At 42.9% G+C, this 20,074-nt stretch overlaps 2 protein-coding genes across 26 annotated transcripts in view; both read right to left on the reverse strand.

Annotated features, from left to right (window-relative positions):
* FHAD1 (forkhead associated phosphopeptide binding domain 1) overlaps positions 1–2,480 on the reverse strand; it is a 66,569-nt gene extending 64,089 nt beyond the window's left edge. For 4 of the 16 annotated variants that reach the window (XM_073317149.2, XM_073317143.2, XM_073317155.2 and 1 more), the window contains exons 1-2: positions 2,164–2,475; positions 175–257 (exon numbers count right to left, since the gene is read on the reverse strand). The gene's annotated coding sequence lies outside the window, so the exon portion shown is untranslated. Of the gene's footprint in view, positions 1–174; positions 258–2,163 lie in introns of all 16 variants that reach the window. The other 12 variants (XM_073317150.2, XM_073317152.2, XM_073317156.2 and 9 more) reach the window with 5 other exon arrangements.
* Positions 2,481–7,981: 5,501 nt separating this feature from the next.
* The window catches only part of TMEM51 (transmembrane protein 51), a 36,840-nt gene continuing 24,747 nt past the window's right edge, over positions 7,982–20,074 (reverse strand). For all 10 annotated transcript variants that reach the window (XM_073317169.2, XM_073317176.2, XM_073317175.2 and 7 more), the window contains 2 exons: positions 16,227–16,689; positions 7,982–8,965 (listed from right to left, as the gene is read on the reverse strand). In XM_073317169.2, coding sequence (XP_073173270.1) covers positions 8,539–8,965; positions 16,227–16,576 — 777 coding nt within the window. In that variant the 5' untranslated portion in view covers positions 16,577–16,689 and the 3' untranslated portion in view covers positions 7,982–8,538. The remainder of the gene's footprint in view (positions 8,966–16,226; positions 16,690–20,074) is intronic.

Here is a 20,074-nt window from a genome sequence, read left to right on the forward strand (position 1 = left end):
GAATAACACCAATTAGCAAACAAACTAAAGCTACACATCATTGGAAAAGCTTGTACTACGATACTGAAAATTACACAGCAAATATTGAGAGTGCAGCAGAGTTTAATATGTATAATTTGAAGGAGGGCATGAAGAGCTGTTAAGGTCTCCAAATGTAAAGCTACATGCACTAACCTAATATATCATCATTGGATCCATTGCTGGAAAGCAGAGAGAGTGGTTTGGGAGTCAATGGTGCCCCACTTCCTCTCACGAGGCTGTGGAAAAGCAGAAGGGCGGCAGCTTATGTGGCGTCCAAGGGATACATAATCATGCAAAAATCATGTGGAGAGAGGATATTCTAGGATACGTGTACCTGCAAGGGAGGGCTATATCTCAAGTTTCTACAGAAAAGTGGTCAGAGTTCAAGGGGCCATTGGTTCCTCTGGACAATGGTTCTCAACCAGGGGTACACGTATCCCTGGGGGTACACAGAGGTCTTCCATGGGGTACATCAACTCATCTAGCTATTTGCCTAGTTTTACAGCAGGCTACATAAAAAGCACTACCAAACTTAATATAAATAAAAATTTCAAACAGACAATGACTTGTTTATACTGCTCTATATACTATACACTGAAATGTAAGAACAATATTTATATTCCAATTGATTTATTTTATAAGTATATGAAAAAATGAGAAAGTAAAAGCAACTTTTCAGTAATAGTGTGCCGTGACACTTTTGTATTTTTATGTTGATTTTGTCAGCAAGTCGTTTTCAAGTGAGGGGAAACTTTGGGGTACACAAGACAAATCAGACTTCTGAAAGGGGCATAGTAGTCTGGAAAGGTTGAGAGCCATTGGCTCAGGATAATGTGTGGGGGAATTCTGGGCTTTGGGTAGTAGAAGGGCAATAACCAAGGGTGAGAAGGGAAACTAGCAAGCAGAGCATGGTGATGAATCACTAGACTGCTTATTTCTTTGCTTTTTACGGTGCATTGGCATCTGTCAACCTTAACTCAGTTGTCCTGCTCTAACTATAAAATGAAAAGGAGTACTTGTGTTACCTTAGAGACTAACCAATTCATTTGAGCATAAGCTTTCGTGAGCTACAGCTCACTTCATCGGATGCTCATGAAAGCTTATGCTCAAATAAATTGGTTAGTCTCAAAGGTGCCACAAGTACTCCTTTTCTTTTTGCGAATACAGACTGACACGGCTGTTACTCTGAAACCTATAATTAAAATGGTACAACTCCCCTAGTGGGGATTCAGCTATACTGGTATAAATGTGCTTATACCAGGACAGCTTATTCCTATCAGGAAGTGGAATAATAATCTATAACAGAATAAGGCATCATTGAATGGGTATAACTGTGTCCACACTAGGTGTTTGACAAGTATAACTATATCACACCCCCTACCAGATATAGTTATCCCTGTACATAATCTCGTGCATAGGCCTGGCCTTAGTTTTGAAGCTGTTTGTGTGGCGATATGCTGGATCTCACACACACTACCGCACCTATTGTTTGTAACCCTTTGTGTAGAGTTGCAGCCTGTGTCCCTGGCAGATTTCTAGCCCACCCGCAGAACGGCCTGTACCGTACTGCACCAGGGAGTCTCAGAAACAACACTTTATCCTCCGCAGAGCCCTTAATCGCGAGGCGATGGCTTAGCACAGGGCACCGTTCCTCTCCACAAGGCCCTTGGGGGCAAGAGGGATGCCACCGACATGGGTTTCTTGGGTAAGTGGGCACCTCGCCCGGGGGTGGGTGGGAAGGGGCGGGCACCCCTGTGGAGCTCCATGGGAGCCTGGCACGATGCAGGCAGTGGAGTTGGTGGGATTACTACACGAGGAGGCCCCTCACATCGGCGGAGGTCGTGCCGAAGGAGACTGGCCATGCCAGTGGGAGCCTTGCCCGGTGTCTCCTCGAGGTCAGTGGCGGCCTGGCACAAGGGCGTGCCTGGGGTCAGTGGGGTCCCTCGGGGCAGCGGGAGCCTCGCCGGGTGGGGGTGGCAGGGCCCCAAGGGGACCAGTCATCCCAGAGGGGGCGAGGGGAGTCTTGCCCCTCAGGCCAGAGGGGGCCTGCTCCATCTTGGGCCCCCTCGGGAGTCCCTGCAATAGCCCCTCGGGCTGGGCCGTGCACTGGGGCGCCCGCAGCCCCAGCTCGCCCCCACTCACCAACGCTGCCGAGGCCGCTGCCGGCACTAGGGCCCCGGGGGCGTCCCCTCGTCGAGCCAGGCCGCGCCTGGTCCGGCCTGAGGCCGTGCTAGGCCTCTTGTGTTACCCGGGTCGCCGAGGCAACCGAGGCGGAGGCGGAGCGGGGAGGCCGCTCGGGGCCGGGGCCGGGGCCGGAGCCGGAGCCGGGCTGCGGGCAGGCACCCGGCCGGCCCCCCACGGCCTAGGGCTGCACCCCCGAGCGGGCGGCGGCGGCAGGCCCCAACCCTGGCGCTGTGCTCGGGGGGGCCGCCGCGGCCCGGGCTGGGACCCACACACCGCGGGTGGCAGCCAGGCTGGGGCCAGGGCCAGGGCCTTGCTCTTGGGGAGGGCAAAGGGGAGAGACGACGTGGGCCCAGCTCCAGGGCTAAGCGCAGGCAGCGCTGACGGGGTGAGATCAGGGGGGGCCTCGCCCTTTAGCGGCTCCCCGCCCAGGGCCCCCCGTTTCAGTGACAGTTTTTCGGGGACAAAATAGTGAACAAGGAACGGGAAAACTACAGCGCCAGGTGAGGCCGCGAGGGGAGGGGGAGGTAGGGTGACCAGATGTCCTGATTTTATAGGGACAGTCCCGATTTTGGGGTCTTTTTCTTATATAGGCTCCTATTATCCCCCCCCCCCACACACACACACACACGCCCTGATTTTTCACATTTGCAGTTTGGTCACCCGAGGGGGATGAGCCCTACTAATAAAACGTAGGACTTCAAAAGGGGTCATAATTATAAAGATTACACGGTGCAGGGACTCGGCCCCTGTGCTTGGAAGTTGTATTCCTTCTCCCCCCCCCTCCCCCAGTCTTTGGGGGAGAAGAGGGATGCTGTTTCAGATTGTAAGGTTTTCAGCCCAGAGCCCTTCACCTCTGCTAAGAACATTAGAACGGCCACACTGGGTCAGACCAAAGGTCCATCTAGCCCCTCAACCTGTGGCCAATGCCAGGTGCCCCAGAGGGAGCAAACAGAACAGGTAATTATCAAGTGATCCATCCCCTGTCGCCCGTTCCCAGCTCCTGGCAAACAGAGGCGAGGGGCACCATCCCTGTCCACTTTGGCTAATAGCCATTGATGGACCTATCCTTCATGAATTTATCTAGTTCTTTTTTGAACCCTATACGTTTGTATAGCACCTAACCGACTTTGGGCACCACCCTACTGTAAATAATAATCAACTAACCACAATTAGGGCTTGGGTGGACCTGCCTCCTTCGCAAGAACAGAACATCCTTGTGTAAACACAGCTCATTTTCCCATCTAGACCTTATCGTCTATACCTGATTCTATAATACCTCTGTGGGCTAGGGGAAAGAGCTGTTTTAAAAACAAACACGCAAACAAAACAAACCACAGGTAACCTGCATGTGAAGAGGCATACAGAAATTAGACAAACTTAACAATGAAAAAGACAACTTAAAAAACAAATAAAAAACAAGGGCTAAAGTCTGCCCTGATTACACTCCATGCAATCCTATTAACTTCAACAGTCAAGTGCAGATCAGGGCAGAATCTAGTTCAAAATTAGATACAGAAAAAAAATCCCAATAACTTTGCCTTACCTATTAAAAACAATACTTTCACAATCCAGAAAAGTACAAGTTCAAAGTAATTACTTGAGTTTGTACATTGTGATCATACATGACACTGTTTAATCCACATTTTTTGAGAATTTTTTTAACCTAGACTCCATAATGTACAATAACTGGTTTAAAAGAAAGCATTTTGTTCCTAAAGTCTCGCCATTTTGACAGACATTTTTCTGATGTCAGTTTTGCAAACCACAATTTCTTAACTGAGAGCAATTCTTCTGGCAACACAATTAGAAAGCAGGATAACTTGTTCCTGTAGAACAAGTCTGAGCACACAGTGCCAGTAATTTTCTTTTTATTTCTTTTGAAGGCATATCAGTTTTCTTGCTTGGTTTACAAATACCTTTTAAAAATATATTTTACATTTCCACTATTACATTGTTTTCATTTTTTGCATTTCTCAGTTCAGAGGAGGAAAAGTAGGTTTAACTTTTCCAAGTTATATTGTCAGATTGTATTATATATTCCTTTATATAAGCTATTTTCACTGAATTTTCTTAACAGTAGAAAAAATTCTTTTTAAATAAAACCAAATTTTTGGTTGTAAATTGATCCAACTCTCTAGCTCATTCTTTCCCTTTTACATCCATACTAGTTCTTGATTGAAACTTTAAAAAAGTGCTTACAATGAAGTCCTGTTATTTTACTCTGGCTAGAAAACATCAGATAACATAGCTCAGTTCAGCTTGCTTTAATTCTGTGTCTGTGCTGGCCAAGAAACTAACCTTTCTAGCAATAGTATTTAAGATCAGTTCTTGCTAGAAACATGCCTTATGTGGAGTTTGAAAATTGACTTATGAAAGCATATTCCCCTTGTGCTACAAACATTATCATCATCCAGAATGTTTTAGGAGATAAGAATAGCATAGAGATTAAAAAAGCTTAGAGGCCTACAGATAATGAAGGTAGCTGTTGTCTAACTGACTCACATCAGGGAACAGACTTGGACAAAGGAACTGTGGAGTTTTACTGTATTACCCAGAAACCAATATCCACGTCTCACAACTTTCAGGACTTGTGATGGGCGTTGCAGCTAGCCAACTGACATAATGATGCAATACTCAAGCGTGCAGTTTGCGGGTGAGGTTATAGCCACCACAGATGTATGCACCTATAAAGGTCAGGTACAAAGCATAATTGTGTGTGTTTGGTTAATGAACTTTGTAGCTTTTGTGATACCAAAGAAAAATTCTGCAACCACTTTTTACAGGTATTAAAAGGAATAGAACTCCTGTTTTACTACACATGCAGTCTTTCAGTATCTTGTATTATACCTATTTGGATTATTACGATCCCTGGTATAAATGGGAGCAACTCCATTGGCTTCAGTGGCTGGACACTTGCTTAAAGCAGGTCTGAATCTGACTCAGAATTCTTGACGTGCTTACATGTGGGGCTTATATAAAGTCAGAACAATCGTATGATTTATACCTTTTTTCCTGTATATGCACAGCATAGCTTAAGATCTTGTTTCTTGGGGGTGTTCTACTTCCTTTTCAGTTTTGGTCTTAACTCATTTTGACTTTTTGTCTCATTCTCCCATAGAAAATGTGACCCTTGATTAGTTCATACACTATGATGAACCATATCCAAGTGGCTGTTGTGGAACAAGTATGTTCACCCAGGCTTGATTTTGTTATCTTTTTTCTTGACTATTGCAGTCTGTGGTCCCCAGGTTATTTCCCAAGGAGATGGAGTAGTAGAGTCCCTCTACTCCAATACTATGCAGAATGATTTAGTATAATCATCTTAATTAGCAGACCTACTCAAAAGAGAAGCATATCATATAAATGACAATAGCCTATGCTAATTAGGACAAATATTTGTGCTGATTAATACTCGTTTGCTGTATTTCATTAATTTCTGTTTTTTAATCCATTAACACATAGTAGATGTTTTATGGCACAGCTGACTAATCTGTCACAATAGATTTGGGAAGTGAACAGATTTTTTTGCTAGCAAACACCCAAATCATACATGGTAGTTGCTGGAAATAGGCAGATAGATACTACCACCCATTGTTCAAAATCATTGAAATGCACTACCTTGGAGCTGCTCTCCCTAGCAATTATCCAGATTAAATGGGTGTGTCATATTTGATGTAGATTTAGTATATCTTACCTCGGAGTCAACTCTGTCCATTTGCTAGCACCAACACATAGCTGGTGTTTCCTTCAGCAACAGCCCTGAGGTTGTTTCTTTAATGACCCAATGCTGCTCCCAGTGGAAGAACCCCCACTGAGTCTTGGAGGGAGCAGGATTCAGCCCTCTGTGCCTAGGCAATCTTTTGATATAGAGAAAGGGAATTACAGTAGTCACCAAAATTGGGCGGCGGGTGGGCGGGGGAGACTTGCTTATGATGTGGATTAAAAAAAAAAATCATAGAGTACAAACTAAGTGTCAGACCTAAAAAGCCAGTTTAGGAAGAAAATGACAAGACTATGCTGAAGAAGGATTACTTTGTAGTCAAGAGACTGTCCCTTAAAACTTGAGTGGCTTCACGGCCAAACTGGCTTCACAGCCAAAGAAACAGATTATCCTCAAACAGTATCTGCATTTGGGGGCGGGGGGTAGCTTTATTGACCCTGCAAAAGGGCCGTTCAAACTGTCTCATTTTTCCAGAGATCATCTGCCTTTTCACAAAAGTGGTTGAGGGTCACATTTGTTGCTCAAGAGCAACAGAGCAAGCAACTAGCTGACTGGACTGGAATTTGAACCTGGGCTGCTCCTTCTTAGCACTTGAGCTTTAATCATTACTGCACGCTCCCCTCCTCTTCCTCAGTTTTAGTTCAGTAAGATATAGTACTCCAACCTTGATCAGAAGTTGCCAGAAATCAAGCTAGAATGGGCAAGGGGTAATTATCTGTTTGAGAGACCTGGGTTGGAAAGGAAGGTGCCCCCTTAAGGAAGAGGGTCAGGTTTCAATCACTTTACTGTACCAACAATTTCTTACATTACTGCTCCTTTGGAAACTAGGAGAAGAAGGTTTAAACTAAGGGCCAAAATCTGGACTTCAGTGGGGTTGCTTGGATACAACACAGCAAGATTTGGCCCTTAGCATAAACAAAATAGCACCCATTCTATTATTTTCCATTTGAATGTGGAAAACTAGAAAGTTTGAATCACAGACAAGGATTCCAAAAGTCGTGCCTTCTTAGAGCTGCATATGGATAGGTGCAGTGATACACAAATCAGAATGTGCTTGCAAACAGGAACATAGGGTACTGGGAAAGCTTTTCCCTATAGGATATTTTAAAATCTTGTTCAAGTGGGTCTTCCCTACCAGACACAAAAATGAGACAACTCCCTCCTCCATTCAACTCCAGAATAGATGTCACTGAATGGTAGGCATTGCAAATCAGTGAAATATTATAAAAAGACTGATGTCTGACAAGGAGCAAGGCTCATTCCACTCTAGCTGGGGCCAGCTTCTGCGTACAGAGAATATGCCTCAGTAACACATCTATATGTAGCGTGATCACTGAAGCGTTTGTCACGTTTTCCAAACACCAAGCTGGAAGAAAAGCCTCTTTTCTAGCTTATTTTTACTATTAGATAAAGTCTAGTGTAGCAAAGAGTGCCTGAAGGAGTTTGCATCAAAATTGCCCTGTGACAGGAGACATCCGTTAACCTTGCAAGTGTTACATAATTAAACTTAATGTTGCATTTACATCATACATACTAGGGCATAGCATTGTCTTATACAGGCCATCCACATTATTTGAGTGCATTCTACCTTCTTAATGTTGTATTCTCTGCCTTATATCACGTCACCACATTCATCAATGCAAGTGCTTTCTTCTGAGCTGCATCACCAAACAGTTGAGACCATTACCAGGAAGAGGCACCAGAGGAACTGGCTGATTTTGGCTGGCCAAATGCCAGAGCAAGTGCACTTAAGCATGCCAGAGACATAGGGATCAAGCTTGAGTTTGCATGTTGAGGACTTCTACTCTATGAGTTCAGAAAAGTTTATCTTCTGACCCATACAGGTATGCATATTCCCTCATATGGCATCACAGCTTGAGTGAGCATGCTTTTGTAATCTTTGTGGCCTTACTAAAAACCCGAAGAGCGATTGTGTGCTTCAAAGTTGCTGAAACTGCCATTTTCCAAGCTAGAATGGAAAGAGAACATTTTGCCCTACATTTCTTACAGCCCCTGATTAAAGTACCTGTGTTGTTCCCATTTACAACACACACATACACACAAAACATTTATTTAGAAAAAGTCTCCAATTGCTCAGCATATTCAATGCTAACTTAAAACAGAACAGTAAACATTTTTGAAGTGGCACAATGGAGTAGATACCAACTGAATGAATTTACAGGTTAACCTTAAACACACTCTCCCATCACACTGGAACACCAAAACCCATCTTCTCCCCTATGGTTGTCAGTGCTTAGAAAGCTTCTCACAGGTATCATGAGTACTGCTGAAAGGATTAAATAAATCTGATAGTTCAAAACTGTCATTTCATTCAATAGATTTCACAGCATGACAATGAAGTGTTACAAAATGCAGACTTGCTTTCTTCAGTTATCTCGACTCCATTTTAATGGAAGTGGAGAAAGCCACAATGTTGTTTGGTTTTTCTGACGTGGAAGAAGAGAAACTAAAAAAAAAAAAAAAATTACTTTTCCTTTTCTACTTTTAAAATTATTGGTAAAAAAAGACAATTTAGTGGCTTAAAAAATATAGTGTAGAAAAAAGAATTATAAGAGAGGCATACAATGTACTTCCTTGCTATCTGGTACTTGCTATCTGGCTTTATCTGGTACTTCCTTGCTATCTGGTGCTTTATCTGAGACATCATCATCATACTGTGGAGGAGGGGTCAATGGTTCTATTGTTATTTGACCTGAACTGTTTCTATCTGGAAGGTTTATTCGGAAGTCCTTTAGGTGCAGCTTATCAGACTTAATTCTCCGAATTTTCAGGGGTTTCAGTCGTTTGTTCAAGCGAGAGCTGTGCCTGCTTGGCTGACGCTGTATGTTCGTATCGACATTTACGGTGGTTGTAGTTGGTGTATTTTCATCAATCCCAGTTAGAGATTCATAAGAGGGCAGAGACATGCTGATCCTGGTGTTTCTGTCCAATTCTCTCATCTCAGGATAGCCCGCGTTCATAACCTCCTCATAACTGGGAACATAGTATCGCGACGGTGTCTCATCATCCTCTTCTTGACTGTAGGAGACAATTTTAATACTGTCAGTATGCTAAGCCATTTCAGCTGCATTTCTGGTCATTCAAATTTTGGGACCAGAAATACATGATGATACAATATAAATTTCTACAGCACATTTCATCCCAGAATCACAAAGTGCCTTACACGCATTAGTTAAATCTCCAACATCCCTGTGAGCAAGGATTATCATCCCTATTTTACAGTTGGAAACTGAGGCACAGAAATTGTTACTTGCCCCATATGTGACAAATTCATTTCCGGGGTGGGAATGCAATGCAGGAGTATGGTTCACAGTTCCCTGCTCTTATCACGGGGCCACGGTAATGTTTTAGGGTGTAAATCTGAGTTCAAAGTATCCATATCGAAGTAAAAATTAAGATCTTGGTGGTGTCACACAGTAACAAGTTGGGTTCTTATAGCAATGATTGTAGACTCAGAAGTTAGAAGTGGAAAAGATCTGTTTAGGACATCTAGTTAACCCTCTCTCACTCTCCGCTAAACTTTCTGGAGAAATCTGTAGGTGTAAACGGATTACTTTTGATCTATCATATGGCTGTGTGTACTCTGAAAAAGACAGCAAAGACACTTTACACATTGCGTTATATAGTCTAGTGTGTCATTGAAATGAGCAGGCCAAGAACATGAGTATGCATTTTTTTCCCATCTTTAGTTAGTTTCCAGATACAGAAGTCCCAATCTGCTTGCAAGTCTGTGACTGTGTGGCAGGAATGGGGGAATACTAACAGCCAGGACTCACTGCAATTGACAATTCACTTTACCCATCTAAAAAAAATCACATTTGTAAAACCCTTCACCATCCTCAGATGAGAAATGCTATGTTCAACTGCCAAGTGTTAGAATTTAAAATTCTTCTGCAACTAACATTCAATCAACTGTTCAATGTAACACCATCCCACTCAAGTTAAAAAAAATAAATAAATCAAGGAAGAAACAGACAGGAGGAGTTACCGTTGCATCTTTACATTGTTTAAATACCAGACTGGAAACGCCAGATTTTCTTTCCTTTGTGAAACTGACTATAGCACCATTATTTTGACGTTAAGGTGCCTTCTCATTGCCCTTTGACTAACGAGTTACAGATCAGGCATCTTTCATTAATTATTCCTTGTTTCTCTGTTCCATTTCCCACAAATAGAGATATCAGAACAGTGATTCTCTTCCAACAGACAGGTGAAGAATTATCCTAACATCTTCCTTGCCAACTGTACCACTCAACTGGAATTAATTTAGAGGGACATCATTTAATGCCTTTGTAATTAAGGTAAGGTATAATCACGTAAACGTGTTTTTTTTTTCCTTTTGTTTTTTCTTTTTCTGCTGGTGGGGGGGGGGGGAAGGAGTTAGGAGAGAGGAATTCTGTTAGCTACTATAAACAGACATTGTGCCGATCTGTAACGTGGGTATCTACATGTAGTCTGCGTAAGTACAAAGTCTGCATTTTATTAGCATTAGTAAGTTTCCCTTCACATAATCGGTTATAGCACAAGAAACTTCTCTGCAGATTCTGTCATTCTTTAATTACCTTAGGGTTTTCTATAGCTCCCATCATGGTACTTTCTAATTAAATGAAGCTAGAGAGTTGCCGTCTCATACTCTCTTGTTACATATTTCATATGAAAAGCCTCTTTCCCTTCTTCAGAGGGAGTGAACAGAACATTGCAATTTATCTAGTGATGCCCTGTTGTCCACTCCCAGCTTCTAGCAGTCCTTTTTCAGAGGGAAAGAGCAATGTTTTGGGGACAGGATACAGTCTGAATCAAATACCATCACAGTTTACGCACGGCCAGGCTAGGTTGTCAAATTCCCTGGGATGTTGAATCAATGTTAGTAAACTGTTTATTTAAGATTGATTGTTACTAGAACATCTTTGTTCAGTATTTATTGGAGTTTCCCTACCGTCAATGGATGTAAAAGTTTATTTCATTTCTCTGCAGCTCTTATATGTACTTTCGTAAACGCTGTTGAAAGGCTGTTTTGTAACTTTACAGAATTACTGGACTTAACAAGCCACAGCAGAAAGAGAGATACCACAGTACCCTCTAGCAATGGCACACTCCTTTTTACTTCTCTGACGTCTGCTAGCCCTGCCTGGCTCACAAAAAGGATTTTGTCTCCTCTACAATTATACCAATGGGGTCTCGGTTTTAAGATACACACCTCACCATAGCATTTTTAGACTAGAGAAGCGAGCAATCTCCTAAAGCTTTGTATAATAGCAGAGGTGGGAAAACTACGGCCCGCGGGCCACATTTAGCCTGCAGGACCATCCTGCCTGGCTCCTGAGCTCCCAGCTGGGGAGGCTAGCCCCCGGCCCCTCCCCTGCTGTCCCCCCTCCCCCACAGCCTTAGCATGCTGCACCGCCGGCGCTCTGGTCAACCGCTCTTGCCGGGCAGGGGGATGGGGAGCAGGAGGGTTGGATAGGGGGGTGGGGTCCCGGGGGGGGGTTAGGGGTTGGGGCAGTCAGGGGACAGGGAGCGGGAGGGTTGGATAGGGGGTGGGGTCCCAGGGGGCGGTTAGGGGCAGGGGTCAAGGAGCAGTGGGGGTTGGATGGGTCAGGGGTTCTAAGGGGGGCAGTCAGGGGTGGGAAGTGGGAGGGGATGGGACGGATAGGGGGCAGGGGCCAGGCTATTTGGGGAGGCACAGCCTTCCCTACCCGGCCCTCCATAAAATTTCACAATCCTGATGTGGCCCCCGGGCCAAAATGTTTGCCCACCTCTGGTATATAGGATGTAGCCTATTTGTTCTAAACATTGGTCCATCCAGTGAAGTACGTTATTTCCAGCTGTGGCCAATAGGTTATGCTTCTGAGGAAGATGAACATTTATCATTCCCTTAGCACATTATACTATGATATTTATAGAGGGATAAACTCCTCCTTCACCTCTAAGGCAATCAACCCATGCACAGAATCATAGAAATGTAGGGCTGGAAGGGATCTCAAGAGGTCATCTACTCCAGCCACTTGTGCTGAGGCAGGACCAAGTATACCTAGTCCATGCCTGACAAGAATCTGTCTAATCTGTTCTGAAAACCTCCAATGATGGGGATTCCACAACCTCCCTTGCAAGCCTGTTCCAATGTTTAACTATCCTCACAGTTAAAGTTTTTCCTAATATCTAACCTAAATCTCCCTTGCTGCAGATAACGCTTATTACTTCTTGTCCTACCTTCAGTGGACATGTCCTCTCACTAAGTGTCTTCAAATATGTTAAGGGCTGTTATCAACTCAGTCTTCTTTTCCTAAGACATGCCCAGTTGTTGTTTTTTTAACCTTTCCTCATACATCAGGTTTTCTAAACCTTGTATCACATTTTTGAAGCTTGAGACTTAAAAACATGAGAATGGTCATAGTGGGTGGTACCAATGGTGCATGTAGCCCAGTATCCTGTCTTCCAGCAGTGGCCAGTGCCAGATGCTTCAGAGGGAATGAACAGAACATGGCAGTATATCTAGAGATCCATGCCCTGTCATCCACTCCCAGCTTCTATCAGTCAAAAGTTTAGGGACACCCAGAGTATGGAGTTGTGTCCCTGACCATCTTGATTAATAGCCACTGATGGACCTATCCTCCATGATCTAATACTTTTTTGAACCCAGTTATAGTTTTGGCCTTTACAGCATCCCTTGGCAACTATTTCAATAGGTTGACTGTGAGTTGTGTGAAGAAATACTTCCTTATGTTAGTTTTAAATCTGCTGCCTATTAATTTCATTGGGTGACCCCTGATTCATGTGTTATGTGAAGGGGTAAAGAACACTTCCTTATTCACTTTCTCCATACCATTCACAATTTTAATAGATCTCCATCATATCCCCCCCTCTCAGTCATCTCTTTTCCAAACTGAACAGTACCAGTTTTTTTAATCCTTCCTCATATGGAAGCTGTTTCACACCCTAATCACATTTGTTGCCCTTTTCTGTACTTTTTCCAATTTTGATATATCTTTTTTGAGATGGGGTGACCAGAACTTCATGCAGTATATAATATGTGAGCACACCATGGTTTTATATAATGACATTATGATGTTTTTTGTCTTATTATCTATCACTTCCCTAATGGTTCCTAACATTGTTAGCTTTTTTGATTGTCACTGCTCATTGAGCAAAGGTTTTTAGAGAACTACCCATGACGACACCAAGATCTCTTTCTTGAGTGGTAACAGCAAATTTAGAGCCCATCATTTTATATGTATAGTTGGGATTATGTTTTCCAAAGTGCATTATTTTGCATCAACATTGAATTTCATCTGTCATTTTGCTGCCTAGTCACCCAGTTTTGTGAGATTCTTTTGGTAACTCTTCATAGTCTGCTTTGGACTTAACTATCCTAAATAAACTTTGCCACCTCATCATGGTTTACCCTTTTTTCAAGATCATTTATAAATATATGGAACAGAACTGGTCCCAGCACAGATCCTTGGGAGACCCCGCTATTTACTTCTCCATTGTGAAAACTGACAATTTGTTCCTACCCTTTGTTTTTTAAGCTTTTAACCAGTTACTGATCCATGGAAGGACCTTCTCTCTTATCCCATGACTTCTGACTATGCTTAAGAGTCTTTGGTCAGGGATGTTGTCAAAGTATTTCTGAAAGTCCAAGTACACTATATCCACTGGATCACCCTTTTCGACACGATTGTGGACACACTCAAAGAATTCTAATAGATTGGTAAGGCACAACTGCCCTTTACAAAAGCCGTGTTGACTCTTTCCCAACATGTCATGTTTATCTGTGTCTGATAACTCTGTTCTTTATTATAGTTTCAACCAAATTTGCCTGATACTGAAATTAGGCTTAGTGACCTGTAATTGCCAGGATCACCTCCGAAGTCTTTTTTAAAAATTGACATTACATTAGCTATCCTTCAGTCATCTGGAACAGAGACTTAAATGATAGGTTACATACCACAGTTAGCAGTTCTGCAATTTCACGTCTGAGTTCCTTCAGAACTCTTAGGTGAATACCATCTGGTCCTGGTGACTTACTGCTGTTTAATTTATCAATTTTTTCCAAAACCTCCTCTATTTACACCTCAATCTGGGACAGTTCCTCAGATGTGTCACCTAAAAAGAATGGCTCAAATGTGGGAATCTCCCTCAAATCCTTTGCAGTGAAGACAGTGGCAAATAATTTATTTAGCTTCTCCAAAACTGCTTTTTCTTGCTTGTGTGCTCCTTTAGCACCTCAATCATCCAGTGGCACCTAGTGACAGAGGATGTGGAAAAAGCTAATGTACTCAATGCTTTTTTTGCCTCTGTTTTCACTAACAAGGTCAGCTCCCAGACTGCTGCGCTGGGCATCACAAAATGCGGAAGAGATGGCCAGCCCTCTGTGGAGATAGAGGCGGTTAGGGACTATTTAGAAAAGCTGGACGTGCACAAGTCCATGGGGCCGGACGAGTTGCATCCGAGAGTGCTGAAGGAATTGGCGGCTGTGATTGCAGAGCCACTGGCCATTATCTTTGAAAACTCGTGGCGAACCGGGGAAGTCCCGGATGACTGGAAAAAGGCTAATGTAGTGCCAATCTTTAAAAAAGGGAAGAAGGAAGATCCTGGGAACTACAGGCCAGTCAGCCTCACCTCAGTCCCTGGAAAAATCATGGAGCAGGTCCTCAAAGAATCAATCCTGAAGCACTTGCATGAGAGGAAAGTGATCAGGAACAGCCAGCATGGATTCACCAAGGGAAGGTCATGCCTGACTAATCTAATCGCCTTTTATGATGAGATTACTGGTTCTGTGGATGAAGGGAAAGCAGTGGATGTATTGTTTCTTGACTTTAGCAAAGCTTTTGACACGGTCTCCCATAGTATTCTTGTCAGCAAGTTAAGGAAGTATGGGCTGGATGAATGCACTATAAGGTGGGTAGAAAGCTGGCTAAATTGTCGGGCTCAACGGGTAGTGATCAATGGCTCCATGTCTAGTTGGCAGCCGGTATCAAGTGGAGTGCCCCAAGGGTCAGTCCTGGGGCCGGTTTTATTCAATATCTTCATAAATGATCTGGAGGATGGTGTGGATTGCACTCTCAGCAAATTTGCGGATGATACTAAACTGGGAGGAGTGGTAGATACGCTGGAGGGGAGGGATTGGATACAGAAGGACCTAGACCAATTGGAAGATTGGGCCAAAAGGAATCTGATGAGGTTCAATAAGGATAAGTGCAGGGTCCTGCACTTAGGACGGAAGAACCCAATGCACAGCTACAGACTAGGGACCGAATGGCTAGGCAGCAGTTCTGCGGAAAAGGACCTAGGGGTGACAGTGGACGAGAAGCTGGATATGAGTCAGCAGTGTGCCCTTGTTGCCAAGAAGGCCAATGGCATTTTGGGATGTATAAGTAGGGGCATAGCGAGCAGATCGAGGGACGTGATCGTTCCCCTCTATTCGACATTGGTGAGGCCTCATCTGGAGTACTGTGTCCAGTTTTGGGCCCCACACTTCAAGAAGGATGTGGATAAATTGGAGAGAGTCCAGCGAAGGGCAACAAAAATGATTAGGGGACTGGAACACATGAGTTATGAGGAGAGGCTGAGGGAGCTGGGATTGTTTAGCCTGCAGAAGAGAAGAATGAGGGGGGATTTGATAGCTGCTTTCAACTACCTGAAAGGGGGTTCCAAAGAGGATGGCTCTAGACTGTTCTCAATGGTAGCAGATGACAGAACGAGGAGTAATGGTCTCAAGTTGCAGTGGGGGAGGTTTAGATTGGATATTAGGAAAAACTTTTTCACTAAGAGGGTGGTGAAACACTGGAATGCGTTACCTAGGGAGGTGGTAGAATCTCCTTCCTTAGAGGTTTTTAAGGTCAGGCTTGACAAAGCCCTGGCTGGGATGATTTAACTGGGAATTGGTCCTGCTTTGAGCAGGGGGTTGGACTAGATGACCTTCTGGGGTCCCTTCCAACCCTGATATTCTATGATTCTATGATTCTATGATTCCACTGATTCTTTGGCAGGCTTCCTGCTTCTGAGGTACTTAAATTAAAAAAAAAATTTTTTTTGGCTGTTTTTGTGTTTTTGTGTTTTTTGTGTTTTTTGCTGGTTGCTCGTCAAATTATTTTTTGGCCTCCCTAATTATACTCTTAAACTTGACTTGCCAGAATTTATATTCCTTGACACCTATAATTCAGTATGTGGTACAACTGATCTTAACAAGTTAAATTTCTAAATGTGATTTTTTTTTAAAAGAACACCTTTTAATTTTACCTGTATACCAGATCCAGCACCCTTTTACTGAAAGACTTACCTGTCCTCCTGATGTTGAGGTTCAGCAGATGTTTCTTGCTGGATCCTAGCAAGACTCTCATTTTGTCTTTTCTTTTTCCTGTCCCGGATATTCAAGAAAATGGAGAGCAAAAGGAGCAGCACTCCAGCCCCAACCAATACATAAGCTACCGAAAAGGTCTTACTCTTCAATATTCCTCCACCATCATGCCCTGAATTGCTACTATTTCCAGCAGATGAGGGAGGCTTATCACTATGGCCAAATCCTGGGACCAGGTTCCAGACTGCCATTATGATCCCAAGGACAAGCATTCCTAACCCGATAGCAGTCAGGGCATAGTAAGATCCATTTGACTTGAACTGGGCCATCATACCCAGTGCTAGATCACTAGATAATAAGCAGAGCCACTTCCAAAAAACGGTGTGTAAAATCCAAGCTTCGCACTTTTATGAATCCACCCAAATGCTTGAGTTTAGAGAGAAATCTGGAAAAGGAAAAAGAATAGCAATTAGTACATGTGACTTATAGAACGAGCTACAATTATGGTGAACAAGAAGGCCACTTGGCATCATTTTGTTTTATCAACCTTAATACTGGAAATTAAAGCACATTTTTATGACCATGCAGAGTAAGCCAAGGGCTAATATAATGGCCAGATTTAAGGAAGGATCACTACTGGCCATTCTGGTTATGCATGGGAAGAGAGTAGCCCCAGGCTTTTTGTTCCATGCTGCTTTTCTGGTGTGAGGCATGAAAGACAGATCCTGGCCATTTGCCAAAGTCGCCCCCTTCCTCCCCTTGCCAAGTTCTGCAAAAACAGGAGGTATTGACAGGTTTCAGAGTAGCAGCCGTGTTAGTCTGTATTCGCAAAAAGAAAAGGAGTACTAGCGGCACCTTAGAGACTAACCAATTTATTTGAAGCATCCTTCTGGCCAAATTCCAACTTGGAGTGATTATAGTCTGTCTAAACGCAATTAACCCTATAGTTTCAACTGGAGAATTTCTCTCTTCCCTTGCTATGTGGTTTAAACACCACACAGGGAACCAGAATTCCTAGGTTATAATCCTGCCTTTAACAGAGACACCCTTTTCTGTTGCACTAAGGAACCTGATTCAGAACTTATGGGTAATATTTGCAAAAGCACCTAAGAGATTTAGGTGCCTAAATCCCATTTGAAAAAGTGATTTAGGTGCCTAAATCCCATTTGAAAAAGTGATTTAGGTGCCTGACTCCTACATTCCTGGTGCATTTCAATGACACTTAGGTGCTTTTGAAAAATTTACCCTATCTGACTTACCTACCTCAAAAGGGTGTCAAAGTGATTAAGTGTTAAGCACTTTCAAAATGAAGACTGCTAGGTATTCGTGCTAGTTATTATTGGTGAACAATCGCACCTTGATCACATATATAATCTGTAATGCTTTGGAATCTCAGAATGAAAGGTACTTTAAAAAGATACAATATGGTAATATACATTTAAGATTCTTTATGTCACATGCCCCATGGGGCTTCACTATCTTGAAGACTAATTCCCATTGGCATAATATACTGGTCCCAATACCAAAATGGAAAATCACAAGCCTTAAGAACAATACTTTGAAAGAAGAACTGGTTAAAGATCTGTCTGGTCTGGTGTGAGGGAAGTCTTTTCACACACAAAAGAAAAGCAAGCAAGAATTCTGTCTCAGCATTTGTGTAAGGGAGCAAGCTGGACCACAGGTTCCTCTTCTCCCAGCTGTTGAGAGAGAGAGAGAGAGTGCCCAGAGAATGCTCTCTCTTAAATACAAAGATGCTTCACTGACATGAAAAACACTCTCCTGGTCAGTGATATTAATACAATAGAAACTAGTGATGACAAGATTCAGCCATGTGTCTCCAAACTGACATGCAAGGCATATCCAAGTCAGAAGGTCAAGTTGTTGAACCAGCAGGCAGACAGGCATTGTAGCTGACCTTAGAATCTCCTGCCCTTGGCCCCCAACACCTTGTAAACTGATTTATTTTTCCCCCACCGTTGATGGAACTAATCTTGGTTGGCTTCCCAAGATAATATAGCAACTGGCACCTTATTAATGCCTGGATAGATGCCAAACCAAAGCAGTTTATGGCTAGCCTTAAGCTAATAAAGTATTAATTCCAGGGTATTTAGGGACCTCTTTGGTGTGCTTACATCAGTATGCCTGTAACCATTTATATCCTCTGGAAGGTTTTATGATAGGTCCCTAAATCTCTTATACATGTAGAGCAAAAGCGAAGTAAAACAATCAAGGAGATCCATTATAAATTACTGCATTTTGCCAATTAGTATGTAAACAATAAAGGACATTGCATTACAGAACATACTTTGTTGGTTTTGTTTCATTTTAACACTTGTAAACATAGTAACAGGTTTCAGAGTAGCAGCCGTGTTATTCTGTATCCGCAAAAAGAAAAGGAGGACTTGTGGCACCTTAGAGACTAACACATTTATTTGAGCATAAGCTTTCATGAGCTACAGCTCACTTCATCGAGCTGTAGCTCACGAAAGCTTATGCTCAAATAAATTTGTTAGTCTTTAACTTGCCACAAGTACTCCTTTTCTTTTTGCGTAAACATAGTAGTACGTCCTGTAAAAATAATGAAGTCTTAGTATTCTGAAACCTCACTTCAGAATTTTACTATGAAGTCTTTGCTGATATAAAGGAAAGACTTGCGTGCAATAACAATGGTTAAATTAGCAAAGTTTCACTGGCATTATTGTTGTATTTTGGTGTGTTTTTCCATGCTTTACGTACGTACTTCCTGAGCTGAAATATTGTGGTTTAGTGTTAATTTTTTACCTTAGTTCAGGCATACAGAGTATTATTGTGCAGTGCTAATTACACTATCAAACTTTTCACCTGTATCATGACGACTTTGTTGCTTATTAAGAATCTGATGCAATGCTTAATTTGTAATGAAGGAGGTGCCAAGGCTCAAGCAATTTTTTACATTCATAACTGCTGCAGCCCAGAGGTGCTGGGGCTATGAACTGCCAAGCCTAGAGGTGCCAGGGATCTGCCCTGGCACAAATTAAGCACTAATCTGGAGGAAACTGACCATACAGGTTAGCTGAAGCATCATAACATTAGAATGCTGAGCAACCGCTTCAGAATTCCTCTCCACCTCCCCCAAAGCAATCATGTTGGAGCATGAGATTTCTCTTAAATACCAGTTGTGATCTCTTCCAAATGTGCCTCAGATACTCAGTTTCTAGTGTGTTTGATTTTCAAAAATTGTTATGGAGATGAATGAATTGTTTGCTGGGTATTGGCTGCCAGATAATTCATCCATTGGCACCTGCAGTCACCTTCCCTGATGACACGTGCTACTGCAACAGGGCTGAGAGTCCCAGTGATGTAGCAGTTTATACCAAGCAGTAGTGTGGCTTTAAGGTCAATACAGAGAAATCTGAACAGCATTTGGACTCAAGCAAGGCTTTGGGTCGTATTAAAAACTAGCTGCATAGTCTCTTGTTGGGTCAGCCCCACATATCACTCTGGGGTCGGAGCCTCGGCACATGGTTACTAATAGCATTTAATACGGACTAAGGTCTGGTGGAAGGCTGCACATAGGCAATTCTATATTTTATTCTACCATTCGATCATGCTTGAAAAGTGGGTTCCCATCTAATTTGTTTGAAGCTCTTTGAGTGCAGGGTTTTTTCTAACCAGGAACTCCACCTGTGCAACTCTGCCATTTATGATCATTCACAGTGGTTTGTTCTGCCTTTTGCTCCTCGGATTTATGTCGCAGAGCCCTGCAAGATACTTTTCAGAGTAGCAGCTGTGTTAGTCTGTACCCGTAAAAAGAAAAGGAGGACTTGTGGCACCTTAGAGACTAATAAATT

This window comes from Lepidochelys kempii, chromosome 18 (genome assembly GCF_965140285.1).
Source record: "Lepidochelys kempii isolate rLepKem1 chromosome 18, rLepKem1.hap1, whole genome shotgun sequence".
NCBI lineage: Eukaryota > Metazoa > Chordata > Testudines > Cheloniidae > Lepidochelys > Lepidochelys kempii.